At 44.3% G+C, this 24,653-nt stretch overlaps 1 protein-coding gene across 1 annotated transcript in view; it reads right to left on the bottom strand.

Annotated features, from left to right (window-relative positions):
• CPAMD8 (C3 and PZP like alpha-2-macroglobulin domain containing 8) overlaps positions 1-24,653 on the bottom strand; it is a 299,461-nt gene that overhangs the window by 132,980 nt on the left and 141,828 nt on the right. Inside the window, exons 16-20 of the mRNA XM_075314975.1 lie at positions 20,368-20,517; positions 16,690-16,851; positions 15,627-15,769; positions 12,865-12,927; positions 11,588-11,819 (exon numbers count right to left, since the gene is read on the bottom strand). Of these exons, the coding sequence (XP_075171090.1) occupies positions 11,588-11,819; positions 12,865-12,927; positions 15,627-15,769; positions 16,690-16,851; positions 20,368-20,517 (750 nt within the window). The remainder of the gene's footprint in view (positions 1-11,587; positions 11,820-12,864; positions 12,928-15,626; positions 15,770-16,689; positions 16,852-20,367; positions 20,518-24,653) is intronic.

Here is a 24,653-nt window from a genome sequence, read left to right as displayed (position 1 = left end):
ATTGGAACGTTATTTGCAGCACGTCTGCCTGCATTGCACACTCAAACTTTTTTAAACTCAGCCATTATACTAGCAAACACTCACTGTACCAAGTTGTATCCTAAACGTGGCTATTGTACTTTTGTCAATTCACAGTATTGGAACGATATTTGCAGCACGTCTGCCTGCATTGCACACTCTAACTTTTTTAAACTCAGCCATTATACTAGCAAACACTCACTGTACCAAGTTGTATCCTAAACGTGGCTATTGTACTTTTGTCAATTCACAGTATTGGAACGTTATTTGCAGCACGTCTGCCTGCATTGCACACTCTAACTTTTTTAAACTCAGCCATTATACTAGCAAACACTCACTGTACCTAGTTGTATCCTAAACGTGGCTATTGTACTTTTGTCAATTCACAGTATTGGAACGTTATTTGCAGCACGTCTGCCTGCATTGCACACTCTAACTTTTTTAAACTCAGCCATTATACTAGCAAACACTCAGTGTACCTAGTTGTATCGTAAACGTGGCTTTTGTACTTTTGTCTATTCACAGTATTGGAACGTTATTTGCAGCACGTCTGCCTGCATTGCACACTCTAACTTTTTTAAACTCAGCCATTATACTAGCAAACACACAGTGTACCTAGTTGTATCCTAAACGTGGCTTTTGTACTTTTGTCTATTCACAGTATTGGAACGTTATTTGCAGCACGTCTGCCTGCATTGCACACTCTAACTTTTTTAAACTCAGCCATTATACTAGCAAACACTCACTGTACCTAGTTGTATCCTAAACGTGGCTATTGTACTTTTGTCTATTCACACTACTGCAAATCTATGTGCAGCACCTCTGCATGACAACCTCGTGCTCTGTTTTTAATAAGCTATAATGATAGCACAAAATACTGCCATTTTGTGGCATCATAGAACTGGCTGTTGTATTCCATTAGTGCCCCACTGGTGACAAGCTATTTCTAGCACCTCTACATCACACCCTCATGCACATTTTGCTACGCTAATGTTATAGCAAACTCATGGAATTCATTGCTGCATTTCATAATTCGGAGGGATAGAAAGTCAGGCTTCCTTTAGCTTTTCCTTCTGTTCATAGACAGCATCTCCAAGACAAATTTCCCCTCCACATCTAAGTGTGGAGAGGCAGCAAGTGCGCATGCGTGTGCCGATGTACCCCAGCTGCAGCATAATTACAGTGTTTCGCCTAGTGAGTATGCTCAGCCTGACTGTGCCATTCCTGACGCTAAGTCTTCATTTCGGGATACAGCGCATGCTCCCACACTAAGTGTGAAAAGCCTCTTTGCACAGGTGCTTGCATTCCGTGTCGGGTCTAAGTCCTGTTTTGTGCCTAGACACCATGCTAAAGCTGATAGTCTTTTTTCAGAGACTGTATTTCATGCTACTGAGCATGCTCAGGCACTTCCTGCATCAGAGACTAGGTCCGGTAATGAACTCTTTGGCCCTGGCCCTGATGTGGGGGTCCCATATAGACCACAGGGCATCAGGTGTCCTCCCAAATGGCTTGCAGAGGCCCACACCTATGACTTGTCATCGCATTATTGATGGTCAGACGATGACTGGTGAGGTGTTTGGGTCATGGCAGCCATGAGGTCATCATTGAAGTTGCGTTTCCAAATAGGACGCTAGTTATGCCACTCATGACGTGTCACTCTACTTTTGTCTATAGGAGGTGCATTGTGGTTCACCATGGTTTGGGGCGGACCCAGGTTATCAAAGGGGCTGGAGCCAACAAGGAGGTGCACAGTCTTCTATTATGCTCCGAAAGAGCACACCTCCATGTGTTGAACCCATTGCGGCTTTAGGCCAGAGGTAGGCAGGGATAGGGTGGTGGATGCAGGCCACCACCACAGTTGGTAACGCAGAACGGTTAAGACCAGCTCCTGTCCTAACAGTCCTGCTTGTGCAGCCCAGTGGCATTAACAGGCCTGCTGCTGCTGATGCGCCTGCTGTCCACAGGTGTGGCCCCTACGCACACGGTCAGCGTACTCAATGGCCCCTGTGTTGTTAACAGGGAGTTCCTGGGCTGGGTGGGCATGTGGACCCTGTGACGCTAACAGGGCTCACAGTCTCCAGATCCGAATGGCGTCTAACTCGGTTCAGGCTACTATTAGTTTCATAGCCACACAGCTCTGTATCCTCCACCAAACCTTCCAGTTGCCAACCTCTCCTTTTCCAACTGGGAGCACGGTGGACACTGACTGCTGATGGGGATATATACCTTTCTCTTTCTTTTCTTATTAATTTTCGTTATATAGCGGTCACAGATTATATACCACTTTATCCAAATCTGCCAGTCCCACTGTAACAGATGTTGTTTCTTCAGCAAATGTTACAGTTGCTTAACCACCAAATCCACGGACCAAAATTTTTTTCCCCTTTCCAACACACCTGTTCCCCTTTCCAACAGCATCTGTCCTTTTCCAACTCATTTTGGGATATGACCAAAAGTGCAACTGTGCAGGGACACCGTACTCAACGCCATCTCAGCACAGCAGCCATCCCTCGGTCCCTCCGATGTGGACAAGTAAAAGACCATTTCCTCCTATCCATGACAAAGTGTTGAGATTCACTCTGTGCAGCACTGGTGTTTAGTGGAAAAGTAGATCTAAGATTGCGTACCACATTCTGCAGATACTCCTGTATACGTGCGTCTATTTCTATGGCAGGAATTAGTTCGGCAAATTTTGTCTTGTACCGGGGATCTAACAGTGTGGCAACCCAGTATTCTGGATTACTTTGAATTCGTACAATCCGAGGGTCATGTTGTAGGTAGTGCAGCAAGAATCCTCTCATGTGTCTTGTGCATCCAGGAGGACCAAGTCCTTGGTGTGTTGGTGGCAGAGAGGTGAGAATCCTGCATACTTCCTCTGTCCTCTACCCACAACCTCGCACAACCGAAATGTGAGCAAGCTCTCACTCATCTGCTGAGTCTTCCATGCCGATCGCCAGTTCGTCCTCCATTTCTTCATGGGCTCCTGCACTTTCATCAACACTTTTTGCTGATACTATGCGCCCTTGTTAATCCCTCTCCCTCACCATGACTGCCGCATAGGTGCCGCTGACCATCTGGACCTCGTAGATCTTGTTATCCCTTCCGCATATGACTCCTCCTGTACTTCCTCCCCTTCCTCTTGTCCCAACACCTGACTCTGAATAATAATTACAGTGTGCTCCATCATGTAGATGACCAGAATTGTCACCCTGAGAATGACATTGCCAGTGCTAAACATCTTCGTCGACATTTCAAAACTGTGTAGCAGGGTGCATAGGTCCTTGATCTGACACCACTCCAGCAGCGTGATCTGCACCACCTCTGGATCAAGTTATCCCAGGCTATATGTCTTACCGTATTTCAGCAGGGCTCTGCGGTGCTGCCACACACGCTGCAACATGTGCAGATTCCAATTCCTGCGTGTCGGAACATCGCATTTCCGGCGTTTAACTGCCAGACCCTAAGACTTCCAGAGTGATGAAAGTTGTTGAGCTGCTGTGTGCGCACGATGGAAGTGAGCACATAGTGAGCGTGCCCGCTGCACAAGTCCATGTAGGCCGTGATGGTGTTTTAAAAATTGCTGGAGAATTCGGTTCAACACGTGAGCCATACAAGGCACGTGTGTCACATTGCCCTGACGATGGCCCACAGCCAGGTTTGCATCATTGCCGCACACGGCTGTTAAGTCACCAACGTAGTCCGCTCCGTCAATTTGTACTCCGGTTGCCAGGTGACAACGTGTTCCTTTCATGAATAGTGCTGATGATGGGAGAGTAGTCGATGCCAGCGGCGCAGGTGGACGCAGGTTATGCTCACCCACTGGGCTGCATTACCTTGACAGATGCAGAATCTCTGGCTGAATGTAGCTGGTGGGTATCTCACAGATGAAATACCATCATTCAGCTACAACCAATGGGAAGACACCACACCCTTTTTTATGCCCATCCTGTCTGCAGACCACTGCCAGACATAGCTATGAACCTCTGGTTAATTTTACCCCCAGTTCAGTTTTATGATTTTGTGTGCTTGTTACCTGACTACTTTTCCTGCTTGCTGTTTATGTACCTTGTTGGCCGATACGCATTTCACCTCTGCTTGTTTTCTGATTAAGTCCTGGCCGTCCCATTCTGTTCCTGTTCCTCAATTAATGTTTTGACCCTGCCTGACTACTATTCTCTGGAATAGCGGTGTGACTCACATTTCCCATACATTTCAAAGTAAAACTTTGACTGCCTGATGGCATTGAGCTCTGCTGCCAGCATAGTAAGGAGGTGTGTGGTAGTCCTTGTGCGCAGTTGCAAGGAAGGGTGGCCTGACCACACAGGGTTTGCGCCAAGGTAGAGGACCCACACGAGGTTGAAGAGGCAGAAGCAGTGTATTAACTTCTACATACAGAACAAGGATTGAAACAACTCGTGGGGACGGCAAGACTTGTACAGCAGACCCTTCTCCATCTCTCACCATAGTTTGCCAGTGCCCAGTCAGTGACATGTAATGACCCTGTCTATGCTTACTGGTCCAAGTATCTGTGTTGAAATGCACCCTGTCGCACACAGATTTTCTCAAGGAAGTGGTGATGATGTTGTGTGCGACATGCTGGTGTAGCGCGGGCATGCTTTTCTTGGAGAAGCAGTGGTGATTGGGCATCTGGTACTGGGGCACAGCGACAGACATAAGGTCTGTAAAATCCTGTGTGTCCACTACGCGTAAAGGCAGCATTTCGGTAGCCAACAGCTTACAGAGGGATAGAGTCAACCACTTAGCTTTGTCATGGGTCGCAGTAAGTGGCCTTTTATTTGACCACATCTGAGGGACAGAGATCTGGCTGCTGTCTGTAGACGGTGTTGAGTAGGGTGTCCCTGGAAAAATGCAGGTTTGTGAGAAAAGTGCAGGCGGAGACATGATGTTGCCTTCATCTTGCCTTCAGATCTGTTCATCTTGTATCATTTTTAAAAAACACAGCAAGCAAGGGTTACTCCAAGCGGAGTCTACCTTTTTTCCCAAAATTGGGCACACAGACACCCCATCAGTGGCAGCACTTGTGCCCTAGTTGCAAACAGGATGTTTTGATTTGCATCAAGCACATTCCAAATCCACAAGCATTTACTCTCCCCAGGATGACACAGGGGTAGTAAATTCCTTCTGGATCCATGACTTGTTCATTTTGATGAACGTCAGTCTGTCCACATTGTCACTGGACAGACGCGTGCGCTTATCTGTCAGCACACACCCAGCAGCACTGAAGACACGTTCAGAGACAACGCTGGCAGCTGGACACGACAAAATCTCCAAGGCGTAACTGGAGAGCTCTGTCAATTTTTCTAGATTTGAAGCCCAAAAGGAGCAAGGCTCCATTTGCAAAGTCATTGCATCGATGTTCATTTGGAGATACTCCTGTATCATCCTCTCCATCCGTTGACTATGTGTCAGACTTGTTGTCTCTGGTGGCCTTGCAAAGGAGGGTCTAAAAAAATTATGAAAAGATTCCATAAAATTGCTGTTACCAGCACCAGATACGGTCCTACTGGTACGGGTGGACTGTTGAAGATGACGAGGCCGTCCCATGTTTGTCAAGTTACAACTGGGAGAATCACTCCCTTCACCTGCACGGTTGTTTGGTGGAAAAGCCGAGCTAAGATCGAGTAACAGCTTATGCTGATACTCCTGCATACGTGCGTCCCTTTCTATGGGTGGAATTATGTCACAAAATTTGGACTTGTCCCGGGGATCTAATAGTGTGGCAAGCCAGTAGTCATCATCACTTCTAATTTTGACAATACGAGGGTCATGTTGGAGGTAGTGCAACAAGAAGGCACTCATGTGTCTTGCGCAGCCATGCGGACCAAGTCCACGCTGTGTTTGTGGCATAGAGGTGCTAACCGTTCTTTCTTCCTCTGTCATCTCCCCCCAACCTCTTTCAACTGAAATTTGACCAAGGTCCCCCTTATCTGCTGAGTCTTCCATGTCCATGGACAGTTCGTCCTCCATATCTTCATGTCCTCCTGCACCTTCCTCAACATGTCGCCTGCTACCATGCGCCCTTGTTGATCCCTGTCCCCCATGGTCCCATGCCTGCCGCGTTGGTGATGATGAACGTCTGGACCTTGGTGATGTTGTTGTGTCTTGCGCATATGAATCCTCCTGTAGTTCCTCCCCTTCCTGTTGTCCCACCCCCTGACTACGAATAGTGTTTAGCGTGTGCTCCAGCATGTAAATGACTGTAATCGTCATGCTGATAATGGCATTGTCAGCGCTAAACATATTCGTCGCCATGTCGAAACTGTGCAGAAGGGTGCATAGGTCCTTGATCTGAGATCACTCCATCAGGGTGATCTGCCCCACTTCTGCATCTCGTTGGCCCAGGCTATACATCATGACGTATTGCACCAGGGCTCGCCGGTGCTGCCACAGTCGCTGTAACATGTGGAGAGTTGTATTCCAGCGTGTCGCCACATCGCATTTCAGGCGATGAACCGGCAGGCCGAAAGACTTCTGGAGCGATGCAAGTCGCTCTGCTGCGGCGCTTGAACGGCGGAAGTGAGCTGACAGTTTTCGTGCCCTGTTCAGAAGGCCATCTAGGCCGGGATAGTGTGTTAAAAATTGCTGGACGACAAGGTTCAACACGTGAGCCATACAAGGTACGTGTGTCACCTTGCCCAGGCGAAGGGCCGCACCCAGGTTTGCAGCATTGTCGCACACGGCCTTACCAGGCTGCAGGTTGAGTGGAGACAACCATTTATTAAACTCGGACCGCAGAGCTGACCACAACTCCTCAGCTGTGTGACTCTTATTCCCAAGACATGTCAAGCTAAAGACCGCCTGATGCCGTTGCGCTCTGCTGCCAGCATAGTAATGAGGGGTGCGTGATTCCTTCTGCGCAGTGAGAACGCTGGTGGCCTGACCAGGCAGGCTTGGGGCGGAGGTGGAGGACACAGATGAGGTGGAGGATGCAGAAGCTGTGGCGGAACTTGGACAGACATAGAATTGACACACAAGTCGTGGAAACGGCAAGACTTGTGCAGCAGACCCTTCACCATCTATCACCATAGTTACCCAGTGCCCAGTCAGCGACATGTAACGTCCCTGTCCATGCTTACTGGTCCAAGTATCGGTGGTGAAATGCACCCGTTCACACACAGAGTTTCTCAAGGAAGCGGTGATGTTGTGTGTGACATGCTGGTGTAGCGCGGGCACACCTTTCTTAGAGAAGTAGTGGCGACTAGGCATCTGGTACTGGGGCACAGCGACAGATATAAGGTCTCTAAAATCCTGTGTGTCCACTAGGCGGAAAGGCAGCATTTCTGTAGCCAACAGCTTACAGAGGGATAGAGTCAACCTCTTCGCTTTGTCATGGGTCGCAGGAAGTGGCCTTTTATTTGACCACATCTGAGGGACAGAGATCTGGCTGCTGTGTGTAGACGGTGTTGAGTAGGGTGTCCCTGGAAAAATGCAGCTTTGTGAGGAAAGTGCAGGCGGAGACATGATGTTGCCTTCATCCAAAGTTGGTGCTATCGATGTCTGAGAGAGCTGTACACACTCACTTGTTTCCCCTTCCAAACCAACTGACGACCTACCAAGCAAACTGCCTGTTGCGGTTACAGTGGTGGAAGTTGTGGGTGGAAAAACAGGTGTGACAGCTGTCCCCACAGTCCTAGAAGATGACGAGCGCGCGGATGCCCTGGAAGGGGCAGGCGGTGGATGGTTGGCTCCACTAGGCCGCATTGCAGCACGGTGAGCTTCCCACCAGGCCATATGATATTTATTCATGTGACGATTCATGGAAGAAGTTGTCAAACTGCTGAGGTTTTGACCTCTACTAAGATAACCATGCCAAATGTTACAGATCACATAATTTGGCCGATCTTTTTTTATGTCAAAAAAGGACCAGGCTAGGCAAGGCTTAGAGGCCATGCGACCTGTTGATCCACCCCGAATAATGCTCAGAGGCAGAGTGGTGGCTGAGGATGCAGTTGTAGACGTGCTACCAGTGCTCCGACTGTGTCCAGGAAGGCGCCAGGTTACTTCGACGTCGGTTGCATCCTCCTCCACCGCCTCTATTGACCTCCTCGAGTGTCTGACTGTGGGTTGACAGTAGGTGGGATCTAGAACTTCATCATCAATTGTTGTGTTTGCACTCCCCTCCCCCTCAGACCGAGTTTCTTCTTGCCTTGACCGAATATTTAAGTTGTCATCCCAATCGGGTATCTGCGTCTCATCTTCATCAGTATGTTCCTCATTGCCTATAACCACAGTTGTTGGAAAGGCAGCATTTTGGTAGCCAACAGTTTGCATATGATGAAAGTCAACCTCCAAGCCATGTCATGCCCTTCTAAAAGCATGTAAAACACAGCGAGGGGACTCCAACCACAGTCTCCCTCGTTGCCACTAACTGGGCCACACACACCCCACTTGACTGGCATCGGTTGAGCCCCCTTTTGAAAAAGAAAAAGATGCTTTGCATGAAGCACTCTCAAAAATACGCGTGCCTTTCCCGTCCCCTGGCTGACCCAGGGGAAGAAAAGTCCTCTGAGAGCCATGACTTGTTCATCTTGGTTCTTTTAGAAACACAGCGAGGGGACTCCAACCACAGTCTCCCTCGTTGCCACTAACTGGGCCACACACACCCCACTTGACTGGCATCGGTTGAGCCCCCTTTTGAAAAAGAAAAAGATGCTTTGCATGAAGCACTCTCAAAAATACGCGTGCCTTTCCCGTCCCCTGGCTGACCCAGGGGAAGAAAAGTCCTCTGAGAGCCATGACTTGTTCATCTTGGTTCTTTTAGAAACACAGCGAGGGGACTCCAACCACAGTCTCCCTCGTTGCCACTAACTGGGCCACACACACCCCACTTGACTGGCATCGGTTGAGCCCCCTTTTGAAAAAGAAAAAGATGCTTTGCATGAAGCACTCTCAAAAATACGCGTGCCTTTCCCGTCCCCTGGCTGACCCAGGGGAAGAAAAGTCCTCTGAGAGCCATGACTTGTTCATCTTGGTTCTTTTAGAAACACAGCGAGGGGACTCCAACCACAGTCTCCCTCGTTGCCACTAACTGGGCCACACACACCCCACTTGACTGGCATCGGTTGAGCCCCCTTTTGAAAAAGAAAAAGATGCTTTGCATGAAGCACTCTCAAAAATACGCGTGCCTTTCCCGTCCCCTGGCTGACCCAGGGGAAGAAAAGTCCTCTGAGAGCCATGACTTGTTCATCTTGGTTCTTTTAGAAACACAGCGAGGGGACTCCAACCACAGTCTCCCTCGTTGCCACTAACTGGGCCACACACACCCCACTTGACTGGCATCGGTTGAGCCCCCTTTTGAAAAAGAAAAAGATGCTTTGCATGAAGCACTCTCAAAAATACGCGTGCCTTTCCCGTCCCCTGGCTGACCCAGAGGAAGAATAGTCCTCTGAGAGCCATGACTTGTTCATCTTGGTTCTTTTAGAAACACAGCGAGGGGACTCCAACCACAGTCTCCCTCGTTGCCACTAACTGGGCCACACACACCCCACTTGACTGGCATCGGTTGAGCCCCCTTTTGAAAAAGAAAAAGATGCTTTGCATGAAGCACTCTCAAAAATACGCGTGCCTTTCCCGTCCCCTGGCTGACCCAGGGGAAGAAAAGTCCTCTGAGAGCCATGACTTGTTCATCTTGGTTCTTTTAGAAACACAGCGAGGGGACTCCAACCACAGTCTCCCTCGTTGCCACTAACTGGGCCACACACACCCCACTTGACTGGCATCGGTTGAGCCCCCTTTTGAAAAAGAAAAAGATGCTTTGCATGAAGCACTCTCAAAAATACGCGTGCCTTTCCCGTCCCCTGGCTGACCCAGGGGAAGAAAAGTCCTCTGAGAGCCATGACTTGTTCATCTTGGTTCTTTTAGAAACACAGCGAGGGGACTCCAACCACAGTCTCCCTCGTTGCCACTAACTGGGCCACACACACCCCACTTGACTGGCATCGGTTGAGCCCCCTTTTGAAAAAGAAAAAGATGCTTTGCATGAAGCACTCTCAAAAATACGCGTGCCTTTCCCGTCCCCTGGCTGACCCAGAGGAAGAAAAGTCCTCTGAGAGCCATGTCCACATTGTCAGTGGACAGACACGTGTGCTTATCTGCCAGCAGACCCACAGCAGCACTGAAGACAGGTTCCGAGAGAACGCTGGCTGCAGGACACGACAAGATCCCCAAGACGTACGTGGCGAGCTCAGGCAATTTATCAACATTGGAAGCCTAAAATGAGCAGGGCTCAAGTTGCACAATAATGGAATCGATGTTTCCTTGCATATACTCATATATCTGTGTGTCCTACTCTTTTTCCTTGTCCAGCTCTTTTGTTTTCGCATGAGTATATGTCCTTGTCACTTTCCCATGTGTTTGTGTTGTGTTGTGAGTTTGTCATCTTTTGGACACCTTTGAGGGTGTTTTCTAGGTGTTTTTCTGTGTTTGTGATTGCCTGCCATTGTTTCCTATGCAGTTCGAGTTCGGTTCGTCGAACGTTCGACGAACCGAACTCGAACGGGAGGTCCGTTCGGCGAACCAACCTCGAGCCGAACCGCGACCGGTTCGCTCATCTCTACTTAGGATACACTGCGTCCTCATCGATTGGTTGGACAAGATTGCTTCTCCCATTGGATGAATTTCAAGCTGCATGGATAATGTTCATTTAAATGATGTGCATAGAAAGACTGAGGGTGTACATGTAATCTGGGAGTCACCCACTAGACAATGGCTACTAAGGTAATCACATTAGCAATACACAACTACAATACAATGGTTACTGGAAATGTCTGGAGAACAATAGGTTTAGCTTTCAGTGGCCAACACAATTACATTGAGTCAACAAGAGTCTTGTAAAAACAATGAGGGACTTCTCCCCCATCTATAAACAATCTATCATGCTGTCTGGCTGGATTTTAAGAAACTTTAACCCATGAGAGTCCATGTCGTCACAAGAGCATATCTATATTTATAATTAGCATTAGTTATCCCTTTTTATATACTGCCATATAGAACGTATATAATTATTTACTGCCATTCTCTGCTTTGTATTCACTAATCTTTTACTATCTATGAATTCTAGCGGTTTTAGTGGTGCATATATTATATTGTATTGTGCTATTTATTTTTGGTTATTCTGGTCGCAGTGATGTCCACATCGAAAGTTCCATAATAATATGTATGTTATTGTTATTGCTTGTTTATTTTGGTAAGTCCAGATTGTAATAAAAATATGATTCATTTATTCTAGTGTTACTGTATTTCTTGGGTTTTATATTGGATTTGCATGTCTATGTGTAACACTGTTTATCAGTGTGAGATTTTGGATTATTATTATTATTGCAACAATATGTTCGCCCCTGAGCTGAAGTGTACTATACTATCCACATTTTTCTTTCTTTCTTTTTTTTTTTTTTTTCAAATGTGGCCTTATGAGTAACAAATACCTCTGTATACATCATGAACACTCTACTGATGAAAGGCTCGAATTCTATGTATTAAGAGTCTTGCATCAATATTTAATTATCCCCACAAAGTCTGGATGATCTAACATGAACGAGTTAAACCTCACCTCAACATTGATAGGAAGGTAGTTGTAAACTGTAAGTGGAATCTTGACCTGCTCGCCTCGTATTACATGGTATGGCAACGTAAAGTCAAGGAAAAATGGTTTAAATGTTTTTAGGTGGGCTGCCTTAGCGACTCCCAGTCCTGTAACTTCAGATACACCAATTACTTCACTTATCCAAGTTGTTATAGAGTCTGGAACTTCTACACGCAGTTCTCCCTCTCCAGCAATATCACTAAGAATGGAAAAAAAATGTATACATAGATGTCTAACAATGCCATTATAAAGAAGCCCAACAATACTTTTGTTTTATTTATATGGATGAAATTATAAAAATATAAAAAGGTTTATTCTATTAAACAGCAAACAAAAATAATATAATGCTACTGTTGATTTGTAACCCAATTGAACAATACAAACTGAATACATTACTTAATAGATCCTAGATAGTCATTAAATACTCATTTTGTTATCAGGTAGGGAAGTTTTCCAAGTGGATTATACAGCCATTCTTGCGCAGATTGTCATGGTAAGTATACAAGCCTAATTAGGATTGGGAGATTTATTTAATTATGTACGCAGTTTATATTGTAAAATCTAGTGACAAATCTATTTTAAAGAGGACCAACCACCAGGATTTTTATATATAAACTAAGCCCAGTGCAATACTGGTGCTATCATGCTGATTCTATACATACCTTTAGTTGTGAGATCAGATGTATACTTTCTGAAATACAGGTAAGTAAAGCTTGTGAAATGCAGTCACTTGATTGATAGGTGCAACAGAATATCTAATAGGTGGGTCGGGTTTTGCTAGTTATTCCCGCCCCTGTCTGCCTGTCTGTTCTTTTTCCCTCCTTCCTCCCCTGTAATAACAGAGACAGTGGGAGGAAGGACAAGCAGGCAAACAGGAGCGGGAATAACTAGCAAAATCCGACCCACTTATTAGATATTCCGTTGCATCTCTCATCAAAAGCAGTGCATTTCTGTAACTTTACTTGCCTATATTTCAGAAAGTATACATACAATCTCACAACTAAAGGTATATTTAGAATCAGCATGATAGCGCCAGTATAGCACTGGGCTTAGTTTATATAGGAAAATCTTGGTGGCTGGTCCTCTTTAAAGTGTAGCCTATCATGAAATATATGAGACTAGTACATAAAGTTTGATGGCAGAAAACATATTCTGTGAAACCTGGTAAGATTACTTTTCTTTTTTTCTATATTTCAAATTTCAAGGTGGTTGCACAACATGATGCCTTTGCAATCTTTGCTTACCTGACATTAAAGCACTGCCAGACCCAAGTTTCTGGAAAAAATGTCCTTCTCCTCTTCTCAAATCTGAGAAAAAACAGATCCAAAGATTTAGTCTAATCAGCAGGTCTTATATTGAGGAAATTGTATAAAATGAGACTTCGAAAAAAAAATAATATGTAGGAGCACATAAAATGCAATACTGGAAATGATGGCACAACTGAAATCAGTGGGAGAAATACAGCCAAAATACAATGTACACATACAGTGCAGTAATTCATGCACTAGGACAAGGCCTGAGATCAACCTGACACTAGCATTTCTAAAGACCAGGCTAGCAGATGAATACCAGTGACGAAAAAACCTGTACAATATTCCACAGAAGATGAAATGGAATTATTCTTAAAGCAACAGATACAAGGTCACACAAGAGATCATAGTATGTTTTGGATGCAACAAATAAGTGAATTTAATGGGGTATTCCCACTCATACATCCTATCCCAATATGTAGTAAGTGTATTTTTAATGATATTAACAAATACCTCCAATTAGAACTGTAGTATAGTTCTCTGATATAGCCATGACTCTTACCTCATGTGCAGGGCATTGCAGCTTTAGTATCCAGGGCTACAACCATGAGCAACTGTCACTATATGAGTGGACATAATCATGAATACATAAGTTACAATGCCCTGCACATGAGGTAAGAGACATGACTATATCAGGAGAACTACACTACATTTCTAATTTGAGGTATTTGGTAACATTATTATTATACCTACTACATTTTGGGATAGACATTCGAAAAGCATTGAGGGACTACAAAAATGAAATCTGACAATAAATCTGTTAAATCTTAATCTTAATGTAAATCTTAATGCTGTGGTATTTGAAAGCTGGATTAAATACAAGGTAAAAAGACAAAAACATTCTAAGGAAAATATTAAACTGAGAGTGATTACACTACATCTGAACAAATGGCCAAAGTCAACCTAAGCCCAAATACTACAAATGGACACATTCAACTGAACCCAGACACAGAATCAGAAGGCATGGAAAAGCATACAAAACCTCTTAGAACAGACAAAGCATCTTAGATAAAGGCAGTAGATAAAAAGCAACATGCATGAAGAAGTCAGAACGGTCTTGAGATATAAGGTGTTGTAACTTGTTCAGTTTACAGAAGAAAAAGGAAAAAAAACATACATAATGATCAAACAAAGAAATGCTCTACAGGGGAAGATAAGAGAATCGTGACAAGTCATGTCAAACATTTTTACACAGTCACTGACTGGAGAGACATTTTGAGCAAATCAAGAAACTAGGCCTAATGGACTAAGCGTCAGGCCCCCTTCACACATCCGTGTCTCCGGTACGAGTGACGTCCGTTTTCACACGTACTGGAGATGCTGACACTCGTAGACCCATTAAAATCAATGGGTCTACGCACACGTGCGTGTTTTCACATGGACTGTGTGTCTGTGTGGAGCGTACGTGTGTCCGTGTGCTAGACATGTAGAAATGTCCATTTTTCTCTGGCAGCACGGGTGTCACACGGACCGCACGGATGTGATCCATGTGACATCACTGTGACACGTACCGGAGAAAACCACATTTCTGTGAAATAAAATTTCTATACTCTCCTTCTCCAGCGCTGCTGATGTACCGGAGACATGGGCACAAGTAGACCCATTAAGATAATTGGGTCTTTTCACACATGCGTGTTTTCACAAGGACCATGCGTCCATGTGGAGCATACGTGTGTCCGCGTGTTACATATGTAGGCATATCTGTTTTTTTCTCCGGCAGCACAGGTGTCACACGGACTGCACGGATGTGATGAAATCAGTGTGACACGTACTGGAGAAAACTACATGTCTGTGAAATAAAATGAATTTCTACAATCACCTTCTCCAGCCCTGCTGTCTCTGCCGCTGCTGTCACTTACTTCCAACCCCCACTCATTATGCTTATTCCCCATTCACTGCACCGAGGACCGGAAGAAGCAGCATCGCGGAGTCAGCAGGGCCGGAGACCACAGAGCGGAAGACATCAGCACCACGGACAGTAGCACCAGGGACAGGTGAGCATAAAGTTCCTGTTCTCCGTGTGTTATCACGGATAGCACACGGAGAACACTCATGTGCCAAAATCACAGCACACAGAGGGCCATACGCACCTTTTACATGTCCGTGCAAAACGTGTGTGGTTTTTCACGGACGTAATAAAGAGGCCTTAGGCTGTAGAGTAAATGGTATTGGAGAATATAAAAACTGCAGGCTTATACTGTGGAGGGACGATATTAAGCAGACAGCAGATGGCAATGCGTTATCTGTAATAGTTTGTTTATGAGCATGTATTTCCTCTCTAGGTTGCTTTGTATGACCTCTCTCCTCAATGTTGTGATGACTTCTGTATTTCCCAAGTAAACCAGGTAATTCTTCCACAGTGTTGATGATTTTGCTGACATTAGTTTTGCAATACATACATCCCTTACAGATTAACAGAGTTCCTGGAATGCAATGGTCCCTGCTATGCTGCAGTCGGGGGGAGTTATTGTTTCTTACAAACCTTCACTTGCTCTGCAGGGAATACTGGCACAATTTAGGACACACATTTTAAGAATTTTCATTGAAGAGAAATATGAGAATAGGCTGTAAAATCAGAATATTATGAATAAAGTGCATTACCTACGTAGATTGCAAACTATTAAATTGTATACAACGTTTACCCTATACTTTTATTTAGGTTAATAAACAAATGTCTCAAGTTTGAGTTAACTCACCGAGGAGCAATTCTGTTATGTGAAGAAGCAATCAATGTTCCCGTGTGGGGCTGGAAAGCTGGGACTGCTTCATCCGTGTACATGCCATCACTCTGCCGGTGATTTAGACTGACAATGTCTGTCATTACAACTAGTCCTGTGTCCTGTGAAGTAAACCAAAAAATGAATATGGTATTACAAAGATCAGGATATTTAACAACTTTGGAAACATACAGGGAACATTTAAAAAAAAATAAGTGTCAAAAAAAGCAGATATTAGAAATAGGATTATAACAGAAACTATAGATCTGAATATTCTAAGTTTATGTGTAATTTTCATTCTGATAATGTCATGGAAAGCATTGAGACTTATACATCAGGGATCTAAATCAAATCATATAATTAGTGAATAAATCAATGTTTGCCTATATACTGTACATCAAATTTGCAATATGGATTTTTGACCAATATCTAAATGATCCCAAACTTTTGAACTGTAGTGTATGTAACAGATACAAGAAACATATAAGATATATCTCGGTAAGATACAAATTCAGGTCAGGTGCAATGTAAGTTACTGGAATAAAATGCAAAATATTTTTATGTTGTGATTTTTCTTGAAAGATTATTTTTAAAGGGGTTGTCCACTATTTGGACAACCCATTTTCAATCATAAACTTGGCTACATTAAAATAACAAAGATTATACTCACCTGTTGGAGCCGTTCTACTGGTTGTTGGCACTCGTTCAATGTCACTGAAGGCCAATTAGCACTGACTTTGTCCCTGCCTTCCAACGTATCAAATATCAAAAGAAAGTCCACAGACGGGGAGAGTGAAGCCAGCGCTGATTGGGCATACTGCTCGCATGACATAACAACTCCGGGAGAGCAAGTGCCAACAGCACTGGAATTGCACCACACCATACCAGAGGTGAGTATAAGCGTGGTTATTTTCACAGTCTCAAACATGATGCTTGTGAAGGGGTTTCCCGAGAAGTGGATAAACCCTTTAAGAAATCAAGTCGTTTGAATAATTCTAGTTAATTGTACTGAAACCTCTTAATTTATGGGTTAGCCACTTACCGTAAAAGCAAAGCGTGCATCTTTAGTGATGTCCCAGTGCCATGGAAACACCGATGAACGCCGCTTCCTCTGAGAATCCATGCCAGGCCACCAAAAATGTCCTTCTTCCTTCCCTGTCCCAAAAGCATCAGAGACATCAAAGGTTGATAGTTCCTGAAATATCTGGAGAAGGCAAATTATAAAATGTAAATGAATTAGTATCATAGTTTTCCATTTGCATTCTGTACTTTAATGGCTGTTGCAGCTGTCTCTTGTAGGTTCTTGAATAATAGTAAGTAGAATGTGCCAAGGTATTTGTATAGTATCTATAAATTAATGAGGTGGCAACAAAAAAATCTGCTTATATTGCATATTTTAGAGTCATAATCTCCTCCAGACTGTTTCTTGTAGATGATTGAAGCCTATTGCCAGCCTAGCATCAGTAGGGCACATTGCACATCTATTACTATGTTTCTACCTATGCGCTAGAGCTCCATCAGTGGCTCTCCAGTATCGTGCTCACAATTTGACTGACAAAGCAAAATGCTTTACTTTTAAAGAGAAATGTTTAGGAAACAAATTAAGTTGCAAGAACAGAAAAACTTACATTTGGCTAATATAGCAGGCAACAAGACAATGATTTAAAGGGGTTTTCTAATTTTATAAACTATACACAGCCAACAACACAGCTGAAAAATAAAATAAAATAATGTATCCTCAGTCATTTAGTCCATGCTGTTCCAATGCCACATGTTTGCTCCTCCCTGCTGGTGATCTGTTTACCGTGGTTGCATTTGTGATGCCCCGTGTAGCCCATATGACTACTACAGCCAATCATTGGCTTAAGCCATACACCACCTGAGGCTGCTGAAGCCAGGGATTGGTTACAGAAGTCACATGAGTTATATGGGAAATGACAGTACAGCCAAGGTAAACAGAAGAGAACAAGTAGGATAGGAAATATGAGGCTGGAACAACAAGCAAACATGAGGCGAGTGCACATTAATTACTTATTTTAGTAGTATTCCTGGCTGTGTGTAGTTTTAATTATCTTAGAAAACCCTTTTAATGAACCACCTGAAGTTTCTATTCAATTATTCATATACATGATAAAGTATCAGTAGCTGTGATTAACTTTCATCTAAACCAAGGTGACTTTCAGAAAGCATACTTTTGCTAAAAAATTAAGGCAATGGAATTATAGTTCATTTGCAAACTGTGTATGTAACTTGTACAAATCAATTATATTAAGACTATGTTCACCCGCTGCATCTTTTACTGTGTTTTTGGTGCATTTTTGACGTCACAAACATGCACCTAAAAGCTTCTCTCAGCAAAGTCTATGAGATTTCTATTTTGCTGTCCACACAGTGCATCTTTTTTGGCTGCACCTTGGCTGCATTTTTGAAGACGCAGCTAAGATGCAGCATGTCAATTTTTTTGTGTCTTGTCTCTGCGTTTCGGAGAACTGGCAGACCAATATCCCGCTGACTCGAGGTCGGTGGGGAATTGATCCCTGGTATCTGGCTAGATGCCGGTTCCCATAGAGTCAATGGAGACTAGAATCTGGCACAAAGGGGTAGGAGCAATCGCTTCATTCTTACCGAATCACCAGCGTGTCTGTCACACTGGTCATTCACTTCCCAAGCCGCTCATTACGGTTATTGAATATGCACTGCTTCCCCCGCCACTAGTGCCCCCACTCACCGACGGCTGTCACTGCTATGTCCCTGAGAACCCCTAAACACAAAGATAAAGTGCAGTGCGCATACATAAAGTGCAGTGCATATACATAAAATGAAACTGTGCAAGTATAGGGTTCACTATAAACCTCCAAAACCAGGAGGTCACAATCGTTCAAAATGAGAGCCTAAATTATAGCAGGGACATAGATTGTACTTAGCTTAACTTAAACTGCCTCATGCCTCAACGCGTTTCCCCACTTCATGGTTCATCAGGAGGCAGATATCAATTTGCTTTGGCACGATATACCTATAGCAGCTAGTATGCTGCTAGATTTTCATGATGCTAAGCCCCTTAATATAATATATATAATTTATTTCTTTTTTTTTAAGTAAATCAAATAATTCAAAAAAACATGGGATCCCCTCAAGTTTTCATAACCAGCCAAAGTACAACACACAGCTGAGGGTTGCAGCCTGCAGCTGTTGCTGTTTCGGTGCTGAATCTGAAAAATGGGGGGTACCCCACGTCATATTTTTAACAAAAAGAAATAAAAAACAGCTGGTCAAGCTAGCTACCCTCTGTAGAGCTATTCTGTTATTTCTTTCTATCTATTCTATGTGTTCTTTGCATTATCTATCTATTTTCTCTTATCTATTATCTATCTACCTATTATCTATTATTATCTATCTATTATCCATCTATCTATTATCTATCTATTATCTGCCTATACTCTATCTATCTATCTATCTATTCTAGCTATCAATTATCCTATCCTATCATGTTTTGTTTCTCATTTAAAAAATTCATTAACAAAAACGTGGCAAAAACGCGGTAAAAACATGGTAAAAACGCAGCAAAACGTCATGCATTTTTTGGGCCACAAGCTACATTTTCTGATACCACAGGAAAAAGATGCACTCAGAAAAAAGATGCATTGTGTGGACATAACCTTAAGGAGTTGACATTCTGAATTCTTCCAACGTTTTTAAAGATCCATTCTTATTGCACAACTCCAGTGTTTTTTTGTTTTTTTTAAGGCTGGAGTCATATACTGTCATATACTCATGTTCCAACATCTTCACCTTTTACCGATGCTTCTCCAGTAACTTCTAACTGGCCGGAAGTCAGAAGTTATTTCACAAGCTCCCACTGCATCTCTATGAGAGCAGAATGAGGCCTGAACAAGGCTCCCATAGAGTTGTATTGAAGAGTGACCTCTGGAGCACTCTATGAAACACTGGAGCTGCTGGCAGGTCACACACTGCTGGAGACCGACAGGAGCAGCATGATAGGAGATGAAGCTGCTGGAGGATAAGTATCTGACAGAGGTTAGGGGACTTAAGGCCACTTTACACACAGCAACATTGCTAACAAGATGTCATTGGGGTCACGGAATTCATGACGCACATCTGGCCTCATTAGCCACGTTGTTGCGTGTGAAACGTACGAGCGACCGCTAACGATCAAAAATATCGTTTATCGTTGACACGTCGTTCTAATCCCATTATCGTTGCTGCTTTTGGACGCAGGTTGCGCGTCGTTCCTGAGGCAGCACATATCACTATGTGTGACACTCCAGGAACGACGAACAACACCGTACCTGCGTCCTCCAGCAACGAGGTGGGCGTGTCTTTCATGCGGCTGCTCTACGCCCCTCCGCTTCTATTGGACGCCTGCTGTGTGACGTCGCTGTGACGCCGCACGAACCACCCCCTTAGAAAAGAGGCTGTTCGCCGGCCACAGCGACGTCGCAGGGAAGGTAAGTCCGTGTGACGAGTACTAGCAATATTGTGCGCCACGGGCAGCGATTTGCCCGTGACGCACAAACGATGGGGCGGGTGCAATCGGCAGGCCTTAAGACTTAAAGTACCACTCCACACTGGAGTGGTGCTTTATCTTTTATTTGAAAATACAAAAATTGATATCTGATAAGAAAAAAAAGAAAACCAATTGCTGTAGATTTCAAATGCTTCTGTTTCCTTTATAAAATTAGCCTATTAATATATTACCAACCTGTTCAGGAGTTATTTGAAAACCATTGCGCAAGAGGTACAGACTTTTATCCACTGTGGACACACACACACAACTTCCTCTGGTAGCTTTTACTTTAATGTCAATCACATCACCCGGTTTAGAGTCATTGGAAGAAAGGGCCACTGAGACCTGTACACCAACAGAATGGAGTAAATATATTTTCTTTGAAAATAGTTAAAAATTGTTTGAATAACTAAAAATGATTTCCTTCATACGTGTCCTCAAAATCATAATAGTTTGTTAACAGTCTTTTCAACATGTCTTACATCATTGCTATTGTATGATTTGATACTGCAAGTCATTTTTATATTTTGTAAAAACAAATGTTTGTACATTTAAAAAAAAAATGTTGAGTAAGGAACGATAAAGAGTTGAGATATGTACACAGATTGATTACAGACAGTAACGTGTAACATTTTTATCCATGAACTCGGCATGGAGGTTTTTCCAAACATCTTAGAGAATAACCACACATCTTCTATAGCTGTAGGCCAGGGGTGGTGGCGCAGGGTCGGTGATACTGCTGGCTTGTGGGGTGTCAAAGTTGACTCGAAGCTGCTTTGAATCTCCCGCAGTTGACGAGATTGACTTCAAGAAAATAGCCGCGGATGCAGCGCGTGCGCAGATAGAACTCCGCAGCCATTTTGTTGAAGTCCATCACGTCAATCTGCGCACGCACCATGGCCATTTTCTTGAAGTCGATCTCGTCAACTGCAGAAAATTCAAAGCAGCCTCCCGGCAGATCAATGGCACCCACCTCCGTGATACCCCATGAGCCCGCTGCAGTATCGCCGACCCTCTACACACTGACCCTCTTGAGCCACGACACCGTCTCCTCCGTGGCCGCAGCATCGCCTACCCTGCCTTCTGGGATCTTCTAAGTCACTCCATCACCGCTGCGCCTCCCCTGGTGAGTATGGCTCTCATGGAATTACATTTTAAAATATATGGCGTTCATGGCTCTCTCAACCAAAAAGGTTCCCGACCACTGAGGTAGGCTTTTGCAAATCCTACTGTCTCTTGCATGTAATCCCAGACAGATTTGATGTTTTTGCCATTTGGGTTCTGCACTGCAAAGCTGAGTTTTTGACCAAAGTTCTGCAACAAAAAGGCTGCAGTTTGAACTGCATAGTGCGGACAAGAAACCCAAATTCCCATAGACTTTGCTTGAAAAGCAAAACACATCCATTTTGGCATTAAACGCTGCAGTTGAAAAAGCAGCAAAAAAGCAGGTAAAAAGCAACGTGCGGACATAGCCTTAATGTAGCTTCACTATATGACATGTTGCTTTTTTGTGTAAGGCTGTGTTCAGATATTGCATAAATACTGTGTTTTTTGTTTTCTGCCGCTGTCTGCACCAAACTACATAATAACACCCTTCTCCGATTCTTGCATTTTCGCTGCATTTTTTATGCCTTTTCTGACATTTGATGTGTTTTTGGTGCAGCTGTGAAGCCACATGTTTAAGTGTTTTTATAGTACAGGAAAGCTTTGGTTCTGCACGTAAAAAAGTAACTGCAGTTTTTTTTAACACCACATATAAGCCTTTAGAGAAAAAAAGCAGCAAAACCACACTGTTCTTTAGATGCACAGTGGGTGAAGTTTTCATGGAATCACATCCACTTTGCTTGGACAGTTAAACACAGCAGAATTTATGTGCATACAAAGTAACAGAAAAAACTCAATATATACACTACATGTGAACACAGCCTAAATGTCCAAGCAATTTGGAATTGATTTCATGAAATTTCTGCCCTCAATGTGTCTAAGGCTTCTGCCACACTCACGTGAAATTCACGCACGTGCCGAGAGACACGTATTTTCCCTGCGTGTTGCGTGCAGGTAAGTACGTGTCTCTGGTACGTGCGTGACACGTGTGTTCTACGTGTGCTATCCGCGATAGAACACGTAGAACCGGTAATTATTATACTCACCTGGTCCTTCCTGATGTCTGCGCTGCTGTCCGTGGTGCTGATCCTCGGTCTCCAGCCCTCCCGTCTCCCCGCTGCTGCTGCTGCCAGGCAGTGAAGTGAATATTCAATGAGAATAATGAGCGGCGGTCGGCAGCAAGAGGCAGCAGCGGCAGAGACAGGAGGGCTGGAGAAGGTGAGTTAATGTTTTGTTTTTTTTTCAATGACATGTGTGTTTTCTCCGGCGCGTGTCACACGGGACCGCATCCACACTACACCCGTGTGGTACGGGTGCGGGCCGCGTGACACCCGTGCTGCCGGTGAAAAAACGGACATGTCAGCGCTTTGAAAATCGCACACACGTACAAACGCACACGGACACACGTTCCGTGTGGTTTTACGTGTGTGTGCCTGCTACCATAGGGTAGCATTGCTGTACGTGTCTCCGTGCCGCCGGTACGTGTAAAAAATGACAAACACGTGCCGGCGGCACGGATGTGTGGCGCTAGCCTAAGGCTGTGTGCGCACTTTGCATTTTTTCTTGCCTTTCCGCAGCGTTTTCAACTTTAGCATTTTAATGCAAAAAGCATGCATTTTGATTTCCAGGCAAAGTATATGGGAAATTGGGCTTTCTTGTGTGCACAATGCTGTTAAAAACGCAGCCTTTTAGGCCCCTTTCACACGTCAGTGATTCTGGTACGTTTGTGCTTTTTTTTAAACGTACCAGAATCACGGACATACGCAGACCCATTATAATGAATGGGTCTGCTCACACGTCAGTGATTTTTAACTGCACGTGTCTCCGTGCAGCGTACCCACGTGTGCGTGATTGCCGCACGGAGACATGTCCATTTTTTTCTGGCATCACTGATGTCCCACGGACCACGCAGTGGTGTGGTCCGTGAAACACGTGCCAGAAAAAAACGTGCTTCTAAAATAAAAAGCATTTTAACTCACCCGGTTCCAGCGACGCTCTCTGCAGCCCGTTCTCCCTGCTGCTTCTAAGCCGGCTCATTACTGTTGCGCATATTCATGATGCACGACACAGCCGACCCGGAAGCAGCTGCTGCGAGGGTCAGCGCCGGCCGGATGCTGCACCGCGAGAGCTATCAGCACCATGGAGAGCGGGAGCGGGCACAGGTGAGTTAATCTCTAAGTGCAATCACGGGCCACGGAGAACGGAGCCCAGATTGCACTTACACAACCCACGTGTCCAGTGATTCACGGCACACGGAGGGACATGTGCGTGTTTTAAACGTCAGTGTTTTTCACTGACGTGTGAAACGGGCCTCAGTTGCGGAAAATTTGTCAAAATCTCTGCATTTGAAGCAGCAGCATGTCAATTGTTTTTGCCATTTTGGCAGCGTTTTGCTGACATTAAAGTCAATGAGAACTTTCAAAACGCATCCTAAATCAAAATCCTAGCGTCTTACATGTTTTTTTGATGCAAAACGCATGTTTTTTGACAAAATAAACGCATGTGTTTTTGACAATATAGTGAGGTCATGTTGTGTCCCTTTACATATACACATAGTCCGACTAGAAAATAATAGAAAAACAATAATTTAACATTATTTTAAACAAAAATATTAGATCACATTAATATTTTTACTAAAATTAGCTATTTTGTTTATGATTTAAAACATGATATTTGTTATCATTTTTTTCCATTTGTTCATAGTGTTTGAATGTTTAAAATTTATTTAGTAGTGTATTTGTATTGAAAACGCATCTGACTTTAAGCAATGACAAAGCATGTAAAACGCGGTTAAAACGCAGGAAAAACGCAAGCGTATTTTCTGCGTTTTTGTGGTCAAAACCAAATTTGACAAAGACTATTTCTGTCAGAGGATGTGTTTACAACTGCAAGTAACTGAACGCAACGTGCGCACATAGCCTAAGGCCCTGTGCCCACGGGAGCTTGCTTCTACGGATTTTGCCGCGGAAAACCTGCGCATTTATCTGGATTTTCTTGATAAATCTGCAGGTTTCAGCAAGTACAGACACTCCCCATGTTATCCTATGGGACATGGGGAGTGCTGTGTCCACGTTGCGGAATGTGCGGTTGCGGAATATACTGCGGATGTCCCGCAGGGTCACATAACTGCATGTCAATTATTCCTGCGGCATTACCTGCGGAAATCCCCTGCCTTGGTCCCAAACTTACCTGCCTTGAAAGCAGACACCCGGTCATTTTCCCTCGGTGCACAGGAGCAGGAAGGAGGAGGTGGGCGGGGCCTGCACGAGCTCCAGTCATGTGACAGCCGGAGCTAGTTCAGGCCCACCCACCTTCTCCTTCACAGTGTAAACACAGCCAGGTACGGGAGAGAAGTGCTGCATGATGGAGGTATGAAC

Source organism: Anomaloglossus baeobatrachus, chromosome 1 (genome assembly GCF_048569485.1).
Source record: "Anomaloglossus baeobatrachus isolate aAnoBae1 chromosome 1, aAnoBae1.hap1, whole genome shotgun sequence".
NCBI classification, from domain to species: domain Eukaryota; kingdom Metazoa; phylum Chordata; class Amphibia; order Anura; family Aromobatidae; genus Anomaloglossus; species Anomaloglossus baeobatrachus.
Note: the sequence above shows the minus strand (reverse complement) of the source record. Positions and strands in the feature narration are given on the sequence as shown.